Source organism: Dicentrarchus labrax, unplaced genomic scaffold, assembly GCF_905237075.1.
Source record: "Dicentrarchus labrax unplaced genomic scaffold, dlabrax2021, whole genome shotgun sequence".
Lineage (NCBI taxonomy): Eukaryota > Metazoa > Chordata > Actinopteri > Moronidae > Dicentrarchus > Dicentrarchus labrax.
In genome coordinates this window covers 2,134,742-2,157,182 of record NW_026136707.1, presented here as the reverse complement: position 1 = coordinate 2,157,182, position 22,441 = coordinate 2,134,742, and the positions used below count along the sequence as shown (strand labels likewise).

The following is a 22,441-nucleotide window of genomic DNA, read 5'->3' as shown; positions in this document are numbered from 1 at the left end:
ACAGAGAAATCCCGCAGAGAGCACATCAGTGTGTCACTCTAACAGAACAGAAGGAAATCAACACAAACTATTCCCTACACCACATCTGCAGCTGGGAACTGAGTATAAATGCATGCAAAGTATTCCCCACACACTGTATGTATGGAAGCATTCTTTTCACTTTTAGAGAAACAAGAATAGCAATAATCAGAACACCAGCCAACACGCGATCTGGAGAGGCATGGAATAAACGGGACAGCTTATAACAACAACACACCCTCCAAAATGGCAAAATACATCATTGCCTTCCAGAACAATCCATGTGAGCGTTTTGGGATCTCACGCCCTTATCGGCACACACCATTTGTCAGTGTGTTCCAAAATGGCAATTTGCACGTCAAAGTCTGACGCATGTTGAACCAGCCATACATTCCGAGCTCCACCACCCAGTTCTTCGTTAGGTACTTCGTCATGGTACTTCTGCCTTTCCTCTAACAGACAACAGCCATGATTCACTGGCATTGTCAAACACATATAAACATACAGAGGTCGCTTACAGCAATTTCACAACAACTGATGCTGCTGTTTTTCTTTGGAGGACAGTCTCTATAATAATGGAAATACCCTGCAGTTCATACAGATTTAGTGAACCTCATAAAGTTTGTTTTTTTTGAGACCGTCAGAGTTTATTCAACTCAACAGTGGCTTTGTGGCTCATAAAATATCATGCGAGGCGTCTTTGGGTCTGTGTTAGAGATGACTTTCTTGTGTTGAGCTGTTGGTATAGACACATTTTTTGCCACCAGTTTCACAGCTGTCAATAGAATTGATTGATTGATTAGCTTTGTTATCACAAAATGTGAGTGATTTGTGCTGTGAGGGCATCGCAAACAATATACACATCATAAAAACATCATGAGAGAGATATGAAAACACATGAAATACACAAATCTAAGGGCTCAAGTCATTTCACGTCAAAAGTCAATAGTCTAAATTCATCTGATTTGTGTCTCCAGTGTACAATTTTGTCTGTAATGTTGTTACACAGTCTGTAATGCAGCAGGGACCACAAGTTCTGGTATGAGGTACTTAATGGAACATTTACCCAACAACAATGAAAACAAAGGCTTTTAAAATGACCGCTGAGTTGAATTGATGGTTCTAAGAGTCAATTAAAAACTAAACATTGTGAGCTTCATCTAACTGCCTTTTACTGCTGAACTACTGTATTAAATTGTGTTTGTCTGTATTTTGCTTTTATCTGTACAAACTAAATTGGCATGTGACGGAAGTGGGAGAAAATTTCAGAGTTAAAATACAAACTTTCTTTTTTCCTACCTCCCCCCAAAAAAAACAACTATAAAAATAACAACCCCTGAACTTCTTTTTTTCTTTGTTCTCAGAGCCTCACAGACTGATGCAGGACCTCTGGGCATCGAGGGCCTAAAATGACTCTTGCCCCCATGTATGGCTGCCAGTATGTGACACTGCAGCTTTAATAAATTATTCATTCACTTGCCATAAGGTATATATGCATCTATGCCCCCATTCTGCCTCCCTCTCCTCCTCTCCATCACAGAATACAGTTACATGACAAGAATGAAACTCCACACTGAAGCACTATGGGAAAAGAGGCCAGTCGTGTCCAGCTGTGGTTTTTGGTAAGTCATTCGTTCTTTGTCTGACATTGTTCTCATATTTGCAGTTTATATACGATGTGAGTTTGTGTGTGTCCCTCGTCGCTCTTTAAAATTTCAGACTTCTTTTCTGCACCCTTGCTCACATTCTGTCATGCTATGATGAACAGATAGGTGTGTATGTTTGCCTGCAGCCACAGTGAGTAAGGAACATCCATTAGCTGCTGAGAGGTGAAAGGGATTTATAAAGCTTCCGAGGCCGAGACTCATAACTTCCAGCTGTCATTTAGCCAATATCCTGGGAGTAACACAGTCCTCTGGAGACGGTTTCAGCTAAGATGACGCTGCTGGTGAACAACTTAACACAAAGAAGCCATCTTAGAAATATAAAATAAACTTATTAACAATCATTTTAAGTAGATAGGCGATTTAATACTGCTATGCTACATTATTTATATAGCTAATAATATCATTGTCCTTACCAAGTTAATCGTCAAGATCTATGAATGTGCTGACAGCAACAGAAGAAACGAGGAATTGTGGTTGATGTCGAGCCACAAAGCTGACAGAGGAGGAGGTCAGGGTGGAGGGATGGGTCCACAAAATTTACAACTTTGACACGAGAGATTGCTGTTCATTTCCGTTTCCTACCAACAGCCAATGTATTGGTTTCTATTTACAATAAATAGATCACTGTCTAACCTTAAGCGAGTAGGTATTTTAACACAAACTGCGCTTTCCCGTAATTGTAACCAAGACATCTTTACACCTACACCAAACCCATAACCAAAGCGGTGTCAGATCAGGAAATGCTTAAAAAAAACTTGTTTCTTTGGAGAACTTGTTGAATTATTTAGATAATTGGTAACACTGTTTCAAACCTGTCTTTTGGTCTGGCTGGTTTCTGTGTGTTTGCCGTTTTGTACTTTATCGCAGTGATGGCATCTTCCCAGTTTCATGGATTACTTAAATAAGTACATCATAACCAACAGAAATGATGACCGAAACAACCAAAACCCAGAATGATCCTATAAGGCATAGATGCCTTAAATCTTCAGTATCAACAGTACTTTTTATAGGTGACAGTAAAAATAACATAATTCTTTTTTCTCTTGAAGCAGTCATTAATTTAATATAAAAAGGGAAATATCCACTGGAGCTGAAAATCCCTGGATCTACAGAATTTCAGAGTTTGGGGCCTCTTCTGCCCTTTTATAGTATTTTTTTATTAAAACTCCCATTTCATACAGTTCCTAGCCGCTGTTGAAAACAGAACATTTTCTGAAACCTAATATTGGCAGCAGGGCCTCGAGTGAAAAAAGAAACCTGACGATGCAGTGAGGGAGGGCGAGAGAGAGAAACAAGCCAAGAGTGAGAGAAATGCAGAGACTGAGAGAAAATGGAGGCAGAAAACAGAGGGATGGGGTAAATCTCATCTGGAGGGAGACTGATTCATCGGTGTGGTGAAGGAGGATATGGCAGCTGAAACCTGACCTCCTGGCCAGTGCTGATGAGGCTTACCGGGCCCCTAATCCCAGGATGAGGTGTGCTGTAGCTTTAGTCTCTAAAAAGGATCAGAGGATGTAGCTGGACCATAAGCTTTCTTTCTATTCCTTCTTTTCCTCTTCTCTCTCCTCCAGCTTCAGAAAAAAACATGGCGGCCACCATAGCTGGCTCCCGGCCAATCAGCTGGATCCAATTTATGAGTAAACGATGCTGAGAGCTTCTCCAGGCCTTTGCAATGAGGGGTTAGCATGCTATGGGGGTATATGTATTCCCTGGTGCTGCTGAGGAGAAATCCCTCCTCTCGGTTGAGGGGGTTGAGAAAAGGGGGGAGGATGCATGGGGCCAACATTCCTCACAGCCCCCAAAAATAGATCCCGAAGCTGGGGAGCAAGTACATTAACTGGGGCTAAAACATCGCCTGACAAAACAAAAGGCTGTAGACAGAGAGAGACGCTCGAAGGCTCTGCTGTGCTCAGCTCATAAACTTGTTCTAAAAGCAATGTCAGCCTCTTGACAGCAGCACTTTCAAGGTTCCATTTTGTACCATTTACACCAGACAGTGATGTATGGGAACTGTGTTTATGAGGCGATAAGTTGATGATCATACTGAAAATGACTGTGTTATTATAGCTATTTTTAAAAATTTTAAGTCATTTATTATGCATTCGGTATAATGTACAAAAATAGCAAAAACTGCCCATAACAGAGTGCGTGTGCGTTAGAGACTTCTAACGGAAAGTATCACTGCAACGGCAGAGCAGCTGAATAAGAGGAGATAATTGCATGCAGCGATGTGTCCTTGAATGCAGAATAATTCCATACATAGGCAGACTAAAACTGAAATTAACAATGGTTTCAAAATAAGTCTGGGGTATTGGAGGAATCCAATTACTGGCCTGCTGCATTGTCGACACACATTTACAGTAACCAGGTTACAGTAGTGTATGTAAATGTGTCTGATTTTCTGTGTAGCCTGATTTCTCCAAACAAATTCTTACATTTGAGAATGAGGAACACGTAAATTTGGGGCATTTGTGCTTACTATTTCAAAAGAATATTCCTCTGCTAAAGGACCAGTGTGTAGGATTTAGTGGCATCTAGTGGTGAAGTCACAGACTGCAACCATCTGAATACAGCTCAGCCTTCCAAGTGTGTTGGAGAAAGTATGTGCCAGTATATGCCAGTGTTTGTTTTGTCTGATCTGGGCTACTGTAGAAACTCACTTTAAAATGGCAGACTCTGTGGAAGAGGACCCGCTCCCTCTTTAGATAAAAACAGCTCATTCTAAGGTAACAAAGACACGATTCTTATATTCATTATACACTAATGAAAGCAGACCTATGAATATCGTATTATATTACATTATATTTCTGCTAATAGATCCTCCTCAATGTTACACACTAGACCTTTAATTCCAGAGCTCACCAGTTACCGTGCCAACTGTAAACCCCAAGGATCCTACATGAAACTCAAAAACTGCACACTAAAAACGCTTCTTGTCAGCAGCTGTGGAGGCAGAAAGGCAGGAATCAGATCAGAATCAGCTTATAGAAATGTTGAACCATGCCTCTAACCACATCATTTCTTACATGGCAGCCACACCATACTTCCCTGCTGCTCAGTTTAATCTTACTCTCACTTACCTGCCAACACCACAAATAACCTCAGAGTGCTTTTTGGGGGAAAGTGGGCCCAACCAACTCCATGAACCAGGCAGATAATAGCATAACATCTGCTATTTGGTAGGCTTTTGTCCAGAAGTCTCTGACAGCATCATGAGTGGACACATTTCTTAAATTGGTAGTTGCAGAGGAAATTGATACTGCTTTACTTGAGTTACCTGGCAGTGTTAGTGCCATCTCTCCCTGGTACACAGGGAGAAAACCATACATTCGTGCACCATTTCTGGGCTGCAGCACTGAGAGTGGTCTCAATCTTCAGGCTGATTTTGAAACGTTACTAGATCTCTGACTCATTTTCTTTCTATGACTTTTGACAAATTTCCTGCATTTTCCAAATATATTTTCTTCCCCCTTTTGTGCTACCTTTGCTTAATTTGTTCTCAGATCTCCTGCAGGTAAATTCTACAGGAACACATTTATTTTACATGTGACAAGATATTTCAGGGTTCCCACTATTTTTTTGAGAGATATTTTCCAAGATTTTTCCAGGACATTTTCACTGACGATCAAGCTGATATGACAGACAGAGACTGGAATACACAAATGTGTATTGTACTGTAGAAGTCTGATTTAAATGGTTATTCCTCCATTTGATCCATTTCCCAGGTTTTGTCCCCATTTTAATCTTATTGTACAATCAAGACTTGACTGGCCATCACCAATCTTCTTAAAACAGAAGACGGACAATGGTATTAATGAATTCATTGCTAAATCTATAAATTGTCAAAAAATAGAGAACATTTTCCATCTCAAGATCCCGAAAGCCTTGGAACAGACGCTTATGTGTTTCCAGGTTGCAGTGGCGGCAAGCTACGTGAGGTAACTGCGACATCCTCCAGCTTCTCCTGGGGGATCCTGAGATGTTCCCAGGCCAGATGGTGGCTATAATACTTCTAGTGTATTCTGGGTCTGCCCTGGGGTCCCCGGCATCCAGGAGGCATGCTGATTAGATGCTAAACCACCTCGACTCTTTTCAACAGGAATTAGCAGTGGTTCTACTTCAAGCCTCTTCGGATATCCTGAAGGTGACTAAACAAACTCAAGGCCATATGTGAGGGCTGGAACGTAGATCGGCTGGTAAATTGATAGCTTCACCCTTTTACCCCGCTTTACCGTCAATCATGAACACAAGATACAACCTGAGGAAGGCAATCCACAATTTTCTGGCAGATTTAGAGGTGTTCAGTTGCTAATCAAGTAATTGCTTAATCAACTAATTGTTTCAGCACAAGGGTATACAACCCCAGTGTGACAGAGGAAAAGCTTTGCTCTACAGGTGACTTACTTCTTGCAGGTGCTGTAGTCAGAGCAGCGGCTCAGCGGCACACGGATCACACAGCTGGAGAATGCCACGAACAACGCATGATGATCCCGATCCAACTCGAGACCCAGCACCCTCCTGTCCTCCGCCTGCACGTTGCATCTAGGAACACAGAAAAACACCAACTGTCAAGATCACACACTTTCGATTTTGTTTCATTTTTAAATCAGCACTGCAGACGACTGGCACAGTCTGAAAATTATACAGAAAGCCGGCTGTGAATCGAACTCCATGCAGATTGACTTCACAAGATGTGCAGTCGGAAAACAAAGAAGACACAGAAGAAAAAGCCCCCCTTCTAGCTGTACAGGGTGATGCAAAGTGTTACAATAGACCAAGAGTGGGTGGGCAGGACAGATCAAGGCAGAACACAGAAAGGAGGAGAAAAAGCTAAAGTGGACAGAAAGAAAGATACCAAATAAAGAAACAGCTGGAAAACAATTAAGGAAAAACAGAACCAACACCCAAAAATATCAACATGTAAATAGAAAACACAGATTGTCTGACTTGTTTGGGTTGTAGACGTCGATGTCCTCCAGGAGTTGGGTGCTGAAGGATGCGTTGGCTCCCTCGGTGCTGGCCAGGATCTTCAGCACATGGCCGTTGTCTGAGCCCAGAAATACCACTGTGTAGTTCTTATACGGCCCTGCAGACGTGTCCACCGCTATCTGGGTCAACTTGAATCTGCATAGGAAAAAAAAGAGAAAAAGATGCACTGTATTAAAACTATATTTGTGGAAAAGATACAATATAAACACACTCACTGACTTAAAGTAAGCGCTCGGTAGAAAAGCTCCTCTAAATTGAAGCTGTCACTTCACTTCAACGTGACGTAAATTAGAGGGAGCTAACAATGGCAAATGTGCTGGTTAGCATCTTAACATTGTTGTTTTGTTTTGTCAAAGTCGATTTCCCATGGTAAACAAAACAAACAGTGGGCGAACACTGAGCTCATTGTATTAAGCATCAGTGTGCAATCAATCACTTCATCTACCAACCCACCATTCCCTTCTTCTAGCGCCTACATACTTTAATCCCTTCATCCTATTAATTCATCTAGCCATCTATAAATCCACCCACAGCAATTCAATCGATCCATCCTTCCTGTTGTTTAGCAACTTTCCTCAACACACTGCAGTCTCCTTTTGAGTCCCAGTTTTGTGTTTTTTGTTTGTATTTATGAGAAGTCCAGTCAACTGTTGTTTTATTTGGAGCACCGCCCCGCTTCATATTCATCTAGCTCCATACAGTCACACCTGGGAGTTGCCCAGTATCACCACCGTCGTCTGCTGCTGGCTCCACTGGAGCAGTTGAGGATTAAGAGCTGTGCTGAAGGGCACCTTCAGTCCAGTGGTTGTTGACAGAGGGATAAGCTTTACTCATTCATTTTATCTGCCTGCATTTCCCCTCTCTGGCCCTGGGATTTGAACAAACAAACTTCCTCTAATCAACCTACACATTTTTTAAGGACTCACATCCCCTTCTAGATTCTTCTATATAAAAGTGGCGGCTCCGGTGCCCTCACTTCTCCCTCCGTCCCTCCCAGATGGTCCCAAGGAGACTGGTGTGTTTACCCACATGGACTTGACCGGCACGTCCCCGCAATGACTTGGTACTATTGCGTGATGCGCTTCTGGTTAGATTTCATTTATCTAGCTCCTCTCTGGGGAGAGGCGAGGCAGATGTGATGTTTTTGGTGCCAGATGCGAAGCGGCGCCTGTTTCCCCAGTGTGGAGCCGCTGCAGTGTCTGGCTGGCTGTCAGCCTGGCTCTGCTTCAGGAGGCATGGAGGAGGCTCCTGTATACTGTCTGTGAGTGTGTGTCTAAGGCTAAGAATCTGTGATGTGTATCTGCTGCATGTACATCCATGTCTGAGGTTTAATGCGGTGCTGTCTGAAACACTTGTGACACTTATCAACAATTCAACATTCACCCCATCATCATCTGATATCAGTGGATCCGCAAATGTCACAACACACACACGCACATCAGTGACTTCCTCGCTTCAATGGGAACTGCAGAGGAGCGTCTGCAGGTCGGGTCGGTGCTCGTGGAAGACCCCCTCCCTGTGCGGCTCATCTTTGATGTGGGCTGAGATCGACCGCTGAACAAATTCGATGAGTTTTAATGAGGGACAAGGTTGTGTGTTCCACCTGAGCTCACTCATCGATACCAATCACAGCCCGGAGTGTGGAAACACTGCCGGTACATTATGTTGCTATTGAAAATGGAAAATAATACCTGCATACTAACCATTAAAGAAAAGACCCTGGTATTTTCTCTTAAAGGCCTGTCTTATAACACTGACATCCAGCTAGTGGTTATGTTTTTAATTTGAGTCAATGGAGATCTCAAAGGAACCAACTGAGCGTCTGAACAAGAGCTCTGCATGTATTTTAATGATTTATGATGTGTAAGGTGGTTTACTAGTTTAAATCAGTAATATGCAGGAAACATTCAGCCTAACAGATTTCTGATTTACACTGAATTACAATGGGGTATTAAAGCTGCAAAAAGTTTTCAAACTCAGGAATAGATATGAAAATATAATTCCGAGTTGAAACAATAAATTCATTTTTTAGATGATCAGCACAAATTCTGCAAAATGAATCCACATTTTGACAACTTTCATTAAAACTTAATTAATATTATCTAGCAAAAACACCAAACATGCTTTTCTCTGTTTTATATTTGTAAAAGGAGTATTTTGGGGTTTTGGACAAAAACAAGACAACCTCACCTTGCGCTTTGGTTAAATTGTGGCATTTTCACATTTATTCAGAAGTTTTATCGACAAAACGATTCTCCTATTTATCTTAATTAATATTTAGTTAGAAAATAACTGGCTTCAGTGTTGCTTGCTTATATATAAAACAGAGAAAAGCTGGACTGTTGAATGTTTCTGCACTGTACAGTATGTGAGTCATTTTTAATAGGCAAAAATCTCAGCTCAGTGACCTTGATATGTGTGGATGCGGGGAGCTGCTGGCGTCGTCTTGGTGGACGCTTTCTTTGCTGTTTGACTATTCCAATTTTACCCTTAGACCTAAAGTCTAAATACGGAAACGCTGGAGACAGGTACAGGTGACCTCCAATGTGCTGGGTCTTTTTGGTTCCCTCTCAAGTCACAAACCTTTCCATGCTACGCTTCTGTCAGTAAGACTTTATGCAGCATTGTTAATAAAATCTATTCCATCATTTTTTCATGTGCCCTTTTATTAGCCAAGTCCCGTACCTGCTGGTGGTACGGGTGAAGTAGGGTCTGTCGTTGACCGAGGGGACGGACTCGTCCATGAGCGGGTACGACTTGATGAAAGTCAGGGTGTCATCTGGGAAGGTGGTGGATGACTTGTAGGCGGCCGCTGAGCCCTCACCGGCGCAGCATCCCGGTCTGTACAGCGGCAGAAGAGAAAAAAGGATATCAGGAGTGAATGCAATTCCGCGGGCAAAGATGTAAAAACACTGGCAGCTGTTTGTTTTTGGGGACAAGGAGGAGGGAAAAACAGGTGTCTTGTGTGACGGCTTGTTTTTTTGTTCAGAGATGTCTGTGCAGAACAATAACAGCAGCAGCTGCAAGAACTCCATTGTCAGAGGTAGAAAAACATGTTCTTGGAAAGTGACAGTTTGCTATTTAAAGATGTGCCTCCTACCTTGGTTTTGGGACCTGCTCCTCGGGAACAGGTGTCCACGCTGACTCACTGTTCCTCTGCTCTTTAAATTTGCCACTGAAGGCCTTCTCTATGTCGTCCATGTAGAAAGCACAGACTGCCGAGCCGGTGATGCTGTTGAAGGGGCCACAAAGGAAGACGACATTACAAAGAGCGAGACAAAGGTCTGGGATTCAGCACCTTGTCCAAGTCTGGCACAACCCCTGTCTTTTTATTAAGGTGAATTAAGCATATACTGACGGGCTGTCTCATGTACATGAAAATATGACTTTATTTATCCCAATATCCGTATTTATTATTGTAAATATGCTATTTATAAAGTGTGTGTATAGATTATTTTAGATTTAACTACTGTTTATGATGTAGGAAGACAGGGCTTGCAAAGGAGCTGACATGAGCTGGTGGTCACTGAGAAGTCACAGAGCCGTAGTAACATACTAACTGGTTTCTTAATGGCTCACGTTTCGCTCATGACACCCACAGTCTTTTTGAGGCAGCTGCCATGGACAGCAGTGACTACAGTTCCTCCAGCTCTTAACCTCAACTGACAGCCAAGACGATTCAGAGCTCTTCTTGTGTGGGAACTGTTAGCTTAGCGATGTTCCAGCAGATTCAGCAGAAGCAGTGGAGAGAGACAGGACAGGGGATGTAAACGTGTCCCTAACACTGAACTATTAGCTTACAAATGATTTACAACTACTATTGGGTATCAGGCAACACCATCCCTTTTTCTAGGACTGCAGAAACAATTATTTTCATCATAGATCAATCTGCCAATGGCTTTCTCAATCTATCAAATGTTGTTTAGCCCACAAAATGTCTGAAAAGAAAAAATTCCTATCACAATTTCAGCTGGCACTCAGCTGGTTTGTTTTGTCCAACCAAGAAATGCCCAAATTTATTTAGTTTAATATCATAGAAGACCAAGAAACACAACAAATATTCATATTTGAGAAAAAGAAGAATGATTAATCAATTATCAACACTGTCGCTGAGACATTTTCTGTCTATCGAATCAATTAACCAACTGATTGTGTAAGGTCAAGATTTTTCTCCAAAATGTTTTGGGTCAAGAATTACTGAATTCAGAAAAGCTGATTTTGTATCAAGTTACTCTTTAATCTATTATAAAACACAAATCAGAAAAGAACTGTACTGTCACTATACCATGTAGTAATAAATGTCTTGACTCCACCTCATCTCTACCACAAAACCAATCACTAAATGTTACTCTGCAGAGACAATGAGACTGATCCCAACCTGTTTGCCTGTGTGGTGAAGACGCCGAGCACGGCCGGCCGGTGGTTGATCTGCAGCACGTTTGTCAGCGACTGCAGAACATCAAAGTAGAAGAAGGAGTCGCCCGGGACAGAGCAGTTCAGTCGGGCTTTGAGGAACGACGTCCAGTAACGTTCCAGCACCCTCGGTGAACCCCCGTTGTCATTCTTGCAAACACGTGCGACTCTGGAGAAAACCACCTGAGGCAGGAGGAGGGGAAAATCCCTTACAGGTGACGACTCTAATTTATAAATCACACTGTTTATCACAACAACCTCAGGCAGAGCCAACATGGGATATTCAACAGCGGAAAAAAATCGTGTTGGCATGTGGTTGGCATGGGAAGTGATGATGTCGTTCTACTTCATTCCACTCAGAAACAAAAGCACAGCCGCCACAAACCACAAGTGTGGCAAGTGTCTGGTCGGAAACGAGTCCCTCACCTTGCCAAGAGTGGTGTACTCCACTGCGATCTCGCTGAAGAAAAAGTACACATAGTTCCCGTACTCAATAGCGTGGAGGAAATGGGGCTCTGTGGGAGACGAGAAGAAAAGACATGTGACAAACGCTGGCAGTGATGCCTTATTTCCAACATGACAGACCATTGTGAGCAGGCGGCGAGAGGAGCTGGTAAACACAGATGCTCAATTTGGAAAATGGGTCCAAGAGAAATGCAGGGAGAGCAAGATAGCAAATCTGAATTTAAGGACAGAAAAATGAGGAGGAACAAACTTACAATACAGAGATAACATTCATTTTATTGAATCAGCACAGCTGGTGATGGATCGGCACTGATAAAAACACCTTGATAAGTACGCTTGAAAATTCAGTAATTTATAGTGTTGCAGTTCATAGTAGTATTTTATAAAATGTGAATACAGAATCACATCCAACTGACGGTATAAATACCTAAAACCTGAAGATTCAGTTGAGATCTATAATCAGCGTTTGTGGGTTGAGAAACATGTGTAATGTTCTAAAACTGACAGATGAGACGACATGTATGTGGTTTCTGAGGTTTCTGCTATTTTTCCCTCGTTACAGGATATTTTGGGGCAGTTTTTCTGGATTGAGGGTTTGATACAAGACATACCCTGAGGCAAACTGTGATCTGTGATATTGGGCTGTATGAATAAAAAAATCCCTTGACTTGAGATGAGAAACACAAAATATGAAATGTTGATTATATATAATGTATATGGATTGATATACAGTATTTTATATTACACCATAGGTGTACATTTGCATTCCTTTCTTTTTATAACCTGCTTTCTCCAAATACTGGAGCTTCCTAATCAGGACTATTAGTCTATGAGCTTAAGATATTATTATATCTATAGGCATAAAGGTACATCTGAAACGATTAGTCGATTAATAAAGCAACAGAAAATGATTCAGCAACAATTATGATAATTGGTGAACTGACTGGCTCCTTTGCTAGAGGGCTAATTCTTCTCTGCTGGAGACAATAGTCTCCTCCGAGCTTCGCAAGAGGGATAGAAGACACTATGTATGTCTTGCAATTAGGGGAAATTAAATACTGAAAGGGACGACACAACTGAGGATTCCTGAGGACCAGGAAGATAACTCTTGTATGGTGATGATCGATTAATCAAGAAAATAATTGGCAATTAGTAGATAACAAAAGTAATTGTTAGTTCCAGCCCTACCTGATGCAATCAGATCGTTTCAGACACCAGATTGCAAAAAAACACAGAAACTGAAAATGAGCCAAGTTACTTATGGAATTAATAATAATCAGTCACATCTGATATAATCTGTGACGGTGAGTGCCAGCTAAAAATGAGAAGCCTGCTACCTGAATGTTTTGTGCCAAAGGGTGAGAAGAGATACTAGATTTGAAGAGAGATTTGTTATCCCCGGAGCTCAGTGAATCACTGGAGTCTAATCCAAGATAGAGCCAGCTATCAGAACCCAACCCTAGTCATTTAGATGTTGACATATCAGAGAAATAAGCGTGCCACAAGTGTATGTTAATGTGCTAAATATTACACCTATTGACACATGCTGGATGCTCACCTCGCAGCCATTTGGAGTCATACTTGACAGTACGCAGAACAGGGCTACTTTCTCCCAGACTTCGGTAAATCACTGCATCGCTCGCCAGGAAGTCTGTCATAGTGGCCGAGTAGAAATCTCCACCTGAGAAGACGAGAAAAATAATAATTATAATAATTGACATACATTGTCAGGGATCACAAGTCCCAAAAATAACTTCTTTCAAGTATCTATTTTGGTCACAGGTGACTTTTATTGCCCTTTAAAAGGAGGCAGATGATAAAACATGGTGGAGAATGTGTCACTTTTAATAACACCCCGTGTGAACTTTGCATAAATGTCAGTGGAAACCTGGCAGGATTGAGTGCAGGTCTGGCTCTCCCTTCACTCTTCCCTGAACCTGACCCCAACATGTTCACAAAGTATCAGCTTCCTTCACTGCTATGATTAGAGAAGAAAATCTAACCACAAATCAGAATTCATTAAGGGGCAAAATCAGATTACACCCTGCGATGATTCATGCATTGACACTGAATCACATTCATCCAGACACACTACAGCAGGAAGGATGGAGTAGAAGTTTACATGTAGTTTAGTATATTATTATATTTTTAATCTTTATATTCTTGAATAGAATTTTCTTCTTTTGTCATGCATATTTGTATTCAATGATGACATGTCTGAGATAAAGCAAATAGTACATTTAAATGTTTAATTCAGTACAAATAATGTGTTCTTAATATCACAGCTGAGGACACCGTGCTTTTCATCAACCCCTGGTTTCCATTTATTTCTGTACAATATGAAAATCAATAATCAGACTCTTGATACTTGCTTCAGTAATGTAATCCATGACAGTGAACAGAGTCTGCGTCAAAGTTACATTCTCATTATAGGGTCATGTCAAAACCTTACAAATCAATCTGCATTTAAACTGAATCGAGACATGAGAATAAAGTCAAATCGACAAAAAAATGTATGGAAACTGAAATCCTGCCTGGAATAAGGAGAAAAACTCATTTAAAACAGTAGAACAGGGATCTGAAAATGTTCAGGAAATATGTGACGTGCATATAGTTTTTAAAATAATGCCCTATGAGAGAATTAAAAAAAGTTCTCAGTGCTGAAATTTAAGACTTCTCAAATGTGGTCTTGACTGGCTCAACTATTAAAATCCTTTTAAACATGCAAGACAATCCTGAAGTATACATATTACTGGGACTTTAAGGAGGCTTTGAAAGGACGAATGACACAGATTAGCAGCTGTGGGAGTTGAAACTGACATTTTAAATTCAGGACAGTCTCTACAACCACTGGGTCATTCTGCCTCGCTCACCTGCAAACAGGCCGACGTTGGACTGGCGGGACTCGAAGGGACATCGGGCTTGTCCCACAACCTCCTCTCCTTCCTGCTCCAGTGTCGACATCTAGGTCAAAGAGGACACACAGTAGAGAAGAATACTTTATACTGCAATATACAGAACTGTAAAGCTAGCCCAAAAGAAAAAATGGGATAATAAAGACAGAGTGGCAATTGTAAACATTGCTGTTTACACTTGTAAACTCTTGAGGTCGCCGCTTCTCCAACTGAAAGATCGATCAACAAACAAAAGTTTTTAATGTAGTGACAACTGTGGCTGAATGCAAATAAATCTGTGATTACGAAAGGCAACACATGCATCGTAAAGATTTCTTTTATTTGATGTATTGTAAGTGATGTCCTGCTGTCACGAGCAGAGAGGACAGTTTATCTCTCAGCCGCAGATACTTAGCTGCTACTTTCCGAGCTGCTGTTAACAAGATTGTAAACCCCAGGTAAGACAATAAGCAAAACCCAGCAGTGTGTGAGAGAGTGTGTGTGTGTGTGTGTGTGTGGAGTGGAGGTTGAATGCATGTGGAGGGGATTCAACACCCTCTGTAGCAGCAAGGTGACTGCCACACAGAGACACAGCACATTAACAATCCATTAACACATAGCTTGCTTTATATGATGCTGCGTCGCCTCCTCTGACACAAGCAGTGTGTGGACCTGCTGCTCTATTGTTATTCTGTGAAAGAGCCCAAACTGTACCTTCACTGCAGACTCCAAACACAAAGATTATATATGTGGAGTGGACACAATAATGGAAACACTAATGCAACGTAATCAGGGCTTTTGTGGTAAATTAAAAGGCTGGGTGAACTTGAGTCCTTCATTATTTTAATACTTATATAGAGGTAATTATATTAATAGGGATTATCTGTGTTGTTTGTATTGTGTATGTGATGTACTTCTGTGTACAATTTTGCTTTATGTGTCCCGTTTAGTGTTATGTCATTGTGTTTATGTTTTGATCATGGCCTGCCTAGAGACTTAAGATGTAAATTAGCTTGAAGCTACCTCTGGTACAATAGAGCTATCTGACTGTGTTTGGGAGTTCATAAGTTTACAGTTTTGTTGTGTGTCTCAGAGGGCTTTATAACACCAACAAAAAAATTAAAAGAAGTTTAGATGTCACAACAAAACGGGGAAAACGTTAGCTACATATATGGGCTGATAGCTTTGCTACATCCATTGTATTTTACTGAAGAGATGATTGACTGAGGCATCATAAAAATGGCAATGCAGACAAGGAATCATGCGTTTTCCTGAGTAGAGAGAGTAGTGGGTTACTGGCTGCTGTGACCATGTGACAATACAATCATCCAGTGGAGGAGAAAATAAGCCATCCAAAACCTTACAATAGAACTTTGCAACGTAAACTAACTGCCCCAAGACATCTGTAGAAAAAGCACTTCAGATTCTTGAAGGGGTATGTGTTTACGCCTCTGAACCTGATGCAATCCAACACAACAGCTCTGCCCTAAATATCACTTCTGTGAAGCTTCGAGTGTTCATTTACTGTTGAGACTCTAGAGTCTTTAGTTTGTGTTGTTGTGATGAATTGCATTATTCTGCAGAGGTGCTGCTTTAATTGGATCTACCTCATGTGGAGCATCAAAGTTGAGCTTTGGTTAGATTTGGTGCTTTAGTGCTTTTCACAAAAAACATGAAAAAAATGTCACAAGTGGAGCTCAGAAAGGGCTTTTAGGGTGTTTTTATATTAGCTACAATTGCTCCGTACTGTGCTTGAGTATGATTGCCACCCGTCCACTCCCCTGCCGCTCAGCTTTCACATGTTGTTCAGTACCTGAGTACATTTGTGTCATCATCTATGTGACATTAAGTCGTTGCTGCAGTGTAGAAAAACCAGCCAATCCCAAGATCCCAAGCCCCTATGCCAACTATTATTCATATTTTGTCACGAATGGCCCACCTGCCTGCCTTCCTAACTTATCAGCCATTCCTGGCAGTGTTGTGTGCGTTCACTGGACATGTTCATGGTGAACAAATGTTGAGCTAAAACTAAAAGTAGAGAAGGGAGCACACATTATGAAGTAAGGTAACGCAAGAAAACGATGCCAGGCGGAACTTAAGTTTTACTTTCATTATCAGGCGGAGCATCGTGCACCATTGAAGAGAAAACAGCGGGAAGTCAGCTCATTAAGTGAATGATGATCACAAGAAATTATTAACAAAGGGTAAGAGTTTATGATTTCACTTTCTAAACAGCAATCCATTTCTGGGTTTTAATACAGTTGTTTTTCACAGCCGATGTGAAGACACCTTTTCAAGTGGTTTGCTGATCCGTGCGAGGGTACGGTACACGGTGTACACAAACAAACTGGACTTTGGGCTTAAGTGTACTCCGATCCGGGCCCCTGATGTGAAAGCCTCCTTAATCTGTTTTCCAGTTTGGCTATTAAGACAGGGAGCAGACACATGAGGAGAAGCAAGGAAGAAACATGTGACCAAGAGAACACATGACCGAGGGGAGCTGACTCACGGGGTCTCAGGTTGTACATTCAGTGGGACACAGAACGTAAACCTCTGTTTTCACATGGTAGTGTTGTTTTATTTGACAAATGCCTACGATAAAGGCAAGGAATATTGTATTCAATACAATGCAAGTGATATTACTAACCACAGAACGTATGAATTACATCATCATCATTATTTATCATCAGATATTTCTCCAAAATAAACTCAGGACAGTCATCACAATGGTCATACAGGAAGACATACTGCTATTCAAGAGTATATATTATGTGCAGGATTGAGACCATAGAAGCAGAAACAAACAGGAGACAATAAACATTAGGGGTACCAGCCTCCAATCAGTAACCAGAAGCTTTGTGCCCCTCAAATTAAGATAAATTCTGTTTTAAATCTGATAAGAAATCAACAGTATTGACCAGCCTGCAGAGTGACATGATTTAAAGTGAAACAGAAGTCTGTTAATCACAAGAAACAGAGCTCAGAAGTGAGAGAGAGAACTGAGGATTCCACAAAGCAGTGTAGTGACTGCAGGATGGTTACCACAGTGAGCAGATGAAGACAGACGGATTTGACGCTTCAAGGTTTTGTTGTATCGCAAACGCATGTTGAAGACAGCCTCTCTGTTGTCTACGGACCAGCTGTCTCAGCAGTCTGGTCAGTGAAGCTGTGTTCATGGATGGGCATCCATTCATGTATTTGACCAACACACACAGACAGACACACACACACAGACACACAGACACAGACACACACACACAGACAGACGCCTCTCACTCAATCCCCCCTTGTCCCCTACAGATTTTTAGCGGAGTCCCAGAGACAGATTCCTTGATATGATTTACACTTCCTCCTGCTCTCCCCAGCTGCCTGGATAGTCATCTCTTGTACTTTTTTTTTTTTCCCAGACTAGGGAAAAAGACAAGGGGAGGGAGGGGGGCACAGCTGGGGGGTTGCAGAGAATATGAGGATGTGTTTTGTGTAAATCAGCCGCTCTTTACCAGAGGGAGTCTGTGGCAGGGAGACACTTAACATCAATCTTACTCCTGCGTATTCACCTTTGGACATACTGTAGCTGAGCAATGAGACTGTGCAGGTTCTTTATGACACCTGGGACATGATTTGATCCTGGTATTTGTTTTTGGTGATTTTTTAGACTATGGAGAGCCACTATTTAGTTCATAAGCCCCCACACTAGACTGGGAAATAATTCAATATCGTCAAATATTCACTTTTGGTCGAATTGACCATTTACTAAACGCCTCCCCCATACAATGTCCAATCATACCTTAGCAGCCATGACTCTGCACCTTAAATAGGGCTGGTAAGCTTTAGATTTCTCTACATGCTGAAGCGGTGAGCACTGTGCTGTAGTAAGAGCGATATTCTACATTTGAAGTATGGAAGGTCATGCCTTTCTTATTGCCTTTGTAAAGGCGAGAATACAAGAACGAAGGTGTAAAGAATGGATTTAACAGTGTGTTGGTCCTCTACAGCAGTGGCTCTCAACCTTTTGAAGCAACACCACTGAAACACATCAGGACACACTTGTATTTGATAAGATGTAGTCTCACGGATTCTCGTCTGATAAAATGTTGTTATTCTGTAACTGTCTATACTGTAAAATTGGCAGTTTAACAGTGAAGCAGAACAGTCATTCTTATTTGTCATTGGACTAACTTTTAGTCAACGAAACAATAGCAAAAATAAAATATTTAATATTTAACCCTCAGGACTGCCACCGATCCTGAATGCTAACCACAATATCTGATTTTAGGGTTTACATTTACGATATGCACCCGGCCCTTTCTCGCACTGTGGAAAGAACAGTGCGAGAAACATATATCATCCAACGTGCTTATTCCAAGGAATCACAGAGAGTATTTATTATTATTTATCCATTGTTCTAATTTAAATGTCCTTCAATCATAACTTTATTGTTGTTGTCGTTGTTGTTGTTGTTGTTGCTATTAGTAGTGGTTTAATTTGGAAAACTTAAGTTGCATATTTTTTCATACCAAGGAAAAAACTCAAACCCACATTACATCATTGAGTGCCAACAATACAAAATGACATAACATCTACACTACAGCCTTTTTTTTATTTTGCAGTCCACAGTGCGAATAACATGAAGTGTTAATCACCTTTAAATGATTCTGTAACTTTACTGGACATTAAATAGGAAACCAGAGAGGGACCCTGGTTCTCATCCACCCTGACTCCTTGACAAGGACCACTGGGTTAGTTCTTAGGTCTGCGCACTGGAAAAAACCCCACAGTGAAATGTACAGTCTTGAGTTATTCCGCTCCCCTTTGGATTTGACTCTCCCCCACACTGTTAGATTTACAGTCTGTGCTATAGGACTTGTACTCCCCTCCTCCTCTGATGGCCTGCTGTGAATCACAGTCCAAACCTCTGATGTCACCTCTGAGGCTCCACTACAATGGATGCTGGATTTTATTCAACAGGCCTCAAACTGTTGGAGCTTTACCTTTGCATTGTCCTTAAACAAATGGTATCGGTGCCTTGAACCAACTGAAACAACAGAATAAACATAGAAACAAGCTGCAGCCGAGAGCCTCGTCTACCGCCATGGATTTGTTTCTCGACCCTGCTCTCTTTTCCCCCTCGTCTACCCACTCCGCACTTTTCTTCCCCTCATTTCATCTCCTCCCCTAGCTTTGTTGTTTCAGAGGTGTGAAAGAAGCTGTTGTGTTATTACCATCATCAGCATATCTTTTGTTCTGTCAACAGATTGCTCTCCCTCAGTCTTGTTGAGCCGACACATTATTCCATCAACATTAGGCGTTTGAAGTCAGCAGACCATGTGAAACCCAAATATGGCAACATTCACAGAGAACAGTACGTTCTCAGTACAGATCTGCTGCTGATATCTGATTGTTCTGATGGCTGCTAAGTGTCGAATCCACATCTGGTGTCAGTATTAAAAAAGGACTATATATGTTAGTTTTAATTTAAGGCTGAGATTTGAGACTGTCCCTTTTAATGCATTTGATAACGTTCCTGTTGTTTTCACTTGTGTGTCTGCAGTCTGACCTCGCAGCTGTTTGATGTATCATCATTGAAAGCACAATGTGAAGTGCTGGCTGCCAGACTTCTTTCATAGCTGACAAATGCTGCATTCAACCTGGTATGACCCATCTTCCTAGCAGTATTTGTGTTATTTCATAGTAGATGTCTTTTTCGAAATGGTGCTTTCATTATTCTATCGATTGTTCAGGCTATCACAGCTGTACTGTATCTGTATGAGAGTGTATTGGTAGAACTGTTAGATGTATAAAATGAAAATTCAGTGCAGTAAAGTGTTTTATATCATGTTTATGTTTTTCTGACCTTATGTATTTTACATTTATGTGTTTTTATTTATGGTTATATATAATAATTTATACAACCTTACTGTGAAGTTTACTGTTCAAATAGCCTATTCTGTTATTATATTATGCTATTACTGTTATTTCTTGTAAAGTTTATTGTTCAACTGTAAAATATTCAGCCTAACTTTCTATGAAACAGCCTTTAAGGGCACACCTACCCCGCTGTAGGCTGCATGTGTGTGAAACTCGAAGCAGCATTTTGCTGTTTTCACTGATGTATAAAACATCTGTTCTGTGCGACCCTCTGTGACCCGTGTTTATGTGTGCGTTTATGACATGATATCCCCGATAATGACACTTTCACAAAAAGCCAGCGCGGCGCTAATGTGATACGAGTTAAGTTTGCAGTTTGTCATTTCCATTAGCAACTTAAATAACAGGGTACAACTGAAACAGCACACAAGGACAGAAGCAAACACATCTCATACGCTGTAATATCATCTCTTATCTGTAATTGAGGCCAGGAGGCAGCACACAGCAGTACAGTATCTTACCTTATAGTTACGGCAGGTGGGATTGAAGGCGTTTGTGCCGCAGGCGAAAAGTGTCTCGTCATTGCGTGGCACCAGCACTTTGATGTAGTTGTAACATTCGTCCTGTCAGGAGGAAAACAGCTTGATGTTATTGTCCATTAGTGACCATGAGATCCATGTTGGCTTCTGGCACACTGATGACAGACTGAAAGGAGGACTTGCAGCAGGTAGACAGTTCATTTTACTGGCTGACACAGGCATGCAACCTTCTCTCTGTTTTACGCTCATTATCGTAATCCCAAGGCCGATTCTTGTGGTTTCAGTGCAGCCCCAGTCTGTCGTCTCCTGATGGACGTGCCACGGATTCTGATAAGCTAGCTGCACACCTTTGCTTATTACAAAACTTCACTGTGCAGGAAACGACGGCAGAGGCAAAGGGAGAGAAATAAAACTAAAAGCAAAAACAGGGAGAGGAAGATGTGTATGTGTCTGGAAGAAAATACTTACGCTGTTTTTCCCTCTCACAGTGCACTTCTCCACATCCTTCGTCTTCCAAGTCAGTTTCTGAAAAGTGAACAGACAGCCAACTGTCAGCTCAAAGACAAGCTGTTTCTCACCATCCCCGTTTTTTGTTGCTCCCAATCGTTCAAGTGCTATTATGAGACAGCTGTGATGAAAATCTCATTAACTTCAATAAACTGTCGTGAAGAAACACAAACAGAGAAATATCAGGAATGCCTGCGGCGGCCTGCGCGGCCCGTCAGTGGGCAACTAAACATTGTGGTTCCTCAGTGATAAAAATCACTCTGCAAGATAAGTCTAGATCTATGAGAACACCACACACACACACACACACACACACACACAACAATCTACAAAGGATGTTTGCATCACTTCACTGTCCATATAAGGAGCAGTCAATTAGCCCCAATTAACCTACTGGCCAAAAGCCCTGCCCTTAGTCTTCCCACACACCAACACTCACTTCCTGTATCAGTGCTAGTCGTCCAGTGGGTTGTTATAGAACAAGATCCATCAACTTGTTAACAAGCTCTGCCAGCTGAAGGTTTAATGTGCTTCCTTCCCACTGTGGGATAATTTATTGACCCAAAATTTCTCAGAGCTCATAAATACCACTGAGGATGCTGGCGGTTGTGTACACTTGTGTTTCAGTTCCAAGTCATTCAGAAGAATTCTTTTGTCAACAGTATTTGAACGGACAGGAGCTTGATGTCTCAGTCAGAGACATATCAGCACTGTAGAATTATGGGACGGCCTCTCCAAGCAGCAGCAGTGCAGGATGGTCTGGGAATCTGATTACTGTCTGTAGTTTGTGCTTGAGGCCACTCCTATGATATTTCAGACAAGGTTTTATTGCCAGTTGTGACTCAAACACGTTGTGGTTTCACCTACTTTTTTGTCTTGACTTTGTCTTCTCCTGCACAACTAACTATATATTATTTTATGATTTTAAATGCATAATAATTAACCTTAATCCTATAACTAATTTTGTAGAGTCTGTACTTGTTCAAAGACCAAAATGTTTGCACACAGAGTAATTAAATAGCTCATGAATGCATATCACAAAAGGTGCATTCTCTGTACGAATACCTTTTAATCCTCTATT

General features: G+C 41.4%; 1 protein-coding gene across 6 annotated transcripts in view; it reads right to left on the bottom strand.

The window, feature by feature from the left end:
* The window catches only part of sema6e (sema domain, transmembrane domain (TM), and cytoplasmic domain, (semaphorin) 6E), a 147,670-nt gene that overhangs the window by 34,602 nt on the left and 90,627 nt on the right, over positions 1-22,441 (bottom strand). For all 6 annotated transcript variants that reach the window (XM_051405911.1, XM_051405916.1, XM_051405917.1 and 3 more), the window contains 10 exons: positions 21,322-21,378; positions 20,836-20,937; positions 14,426-14,516; positions 13,111-13,233; positions 11,514-11,602; positions 11,053-11,270; positions 9,775-9,906; positions 9,360-9,515; positions 6,633-6,809; positions 6,090-6,227 (listed from right to left, as the gene is read on the bottom strand). In XM_051405911.1, the coding sequence (XP_051261871.1) occupies positions 6,090-6,227; positions 6,633-6,809; positions 9,360-9,515; positions 9,775-9,906; positions 11,053-11,270; positions 11,514-11,602; positions 13,111-13,233; positions 14,426-14,516; positions 20,836-20,937; positions 21,322-21,378 (1,283 nt within the window). The remainder of the gene's footprint in view (positions 1-6,089; positions 6,228-6,632; positions 6,810-9,359; positions 9,516-9,774; positions 9,907-11,052; positions 11,271-11,513; positions 11,603-13,110; positions 13,234-14,425; positions 14,517-20,835; positions 20,938-21,321; positions 21,379-22,441) is intronic.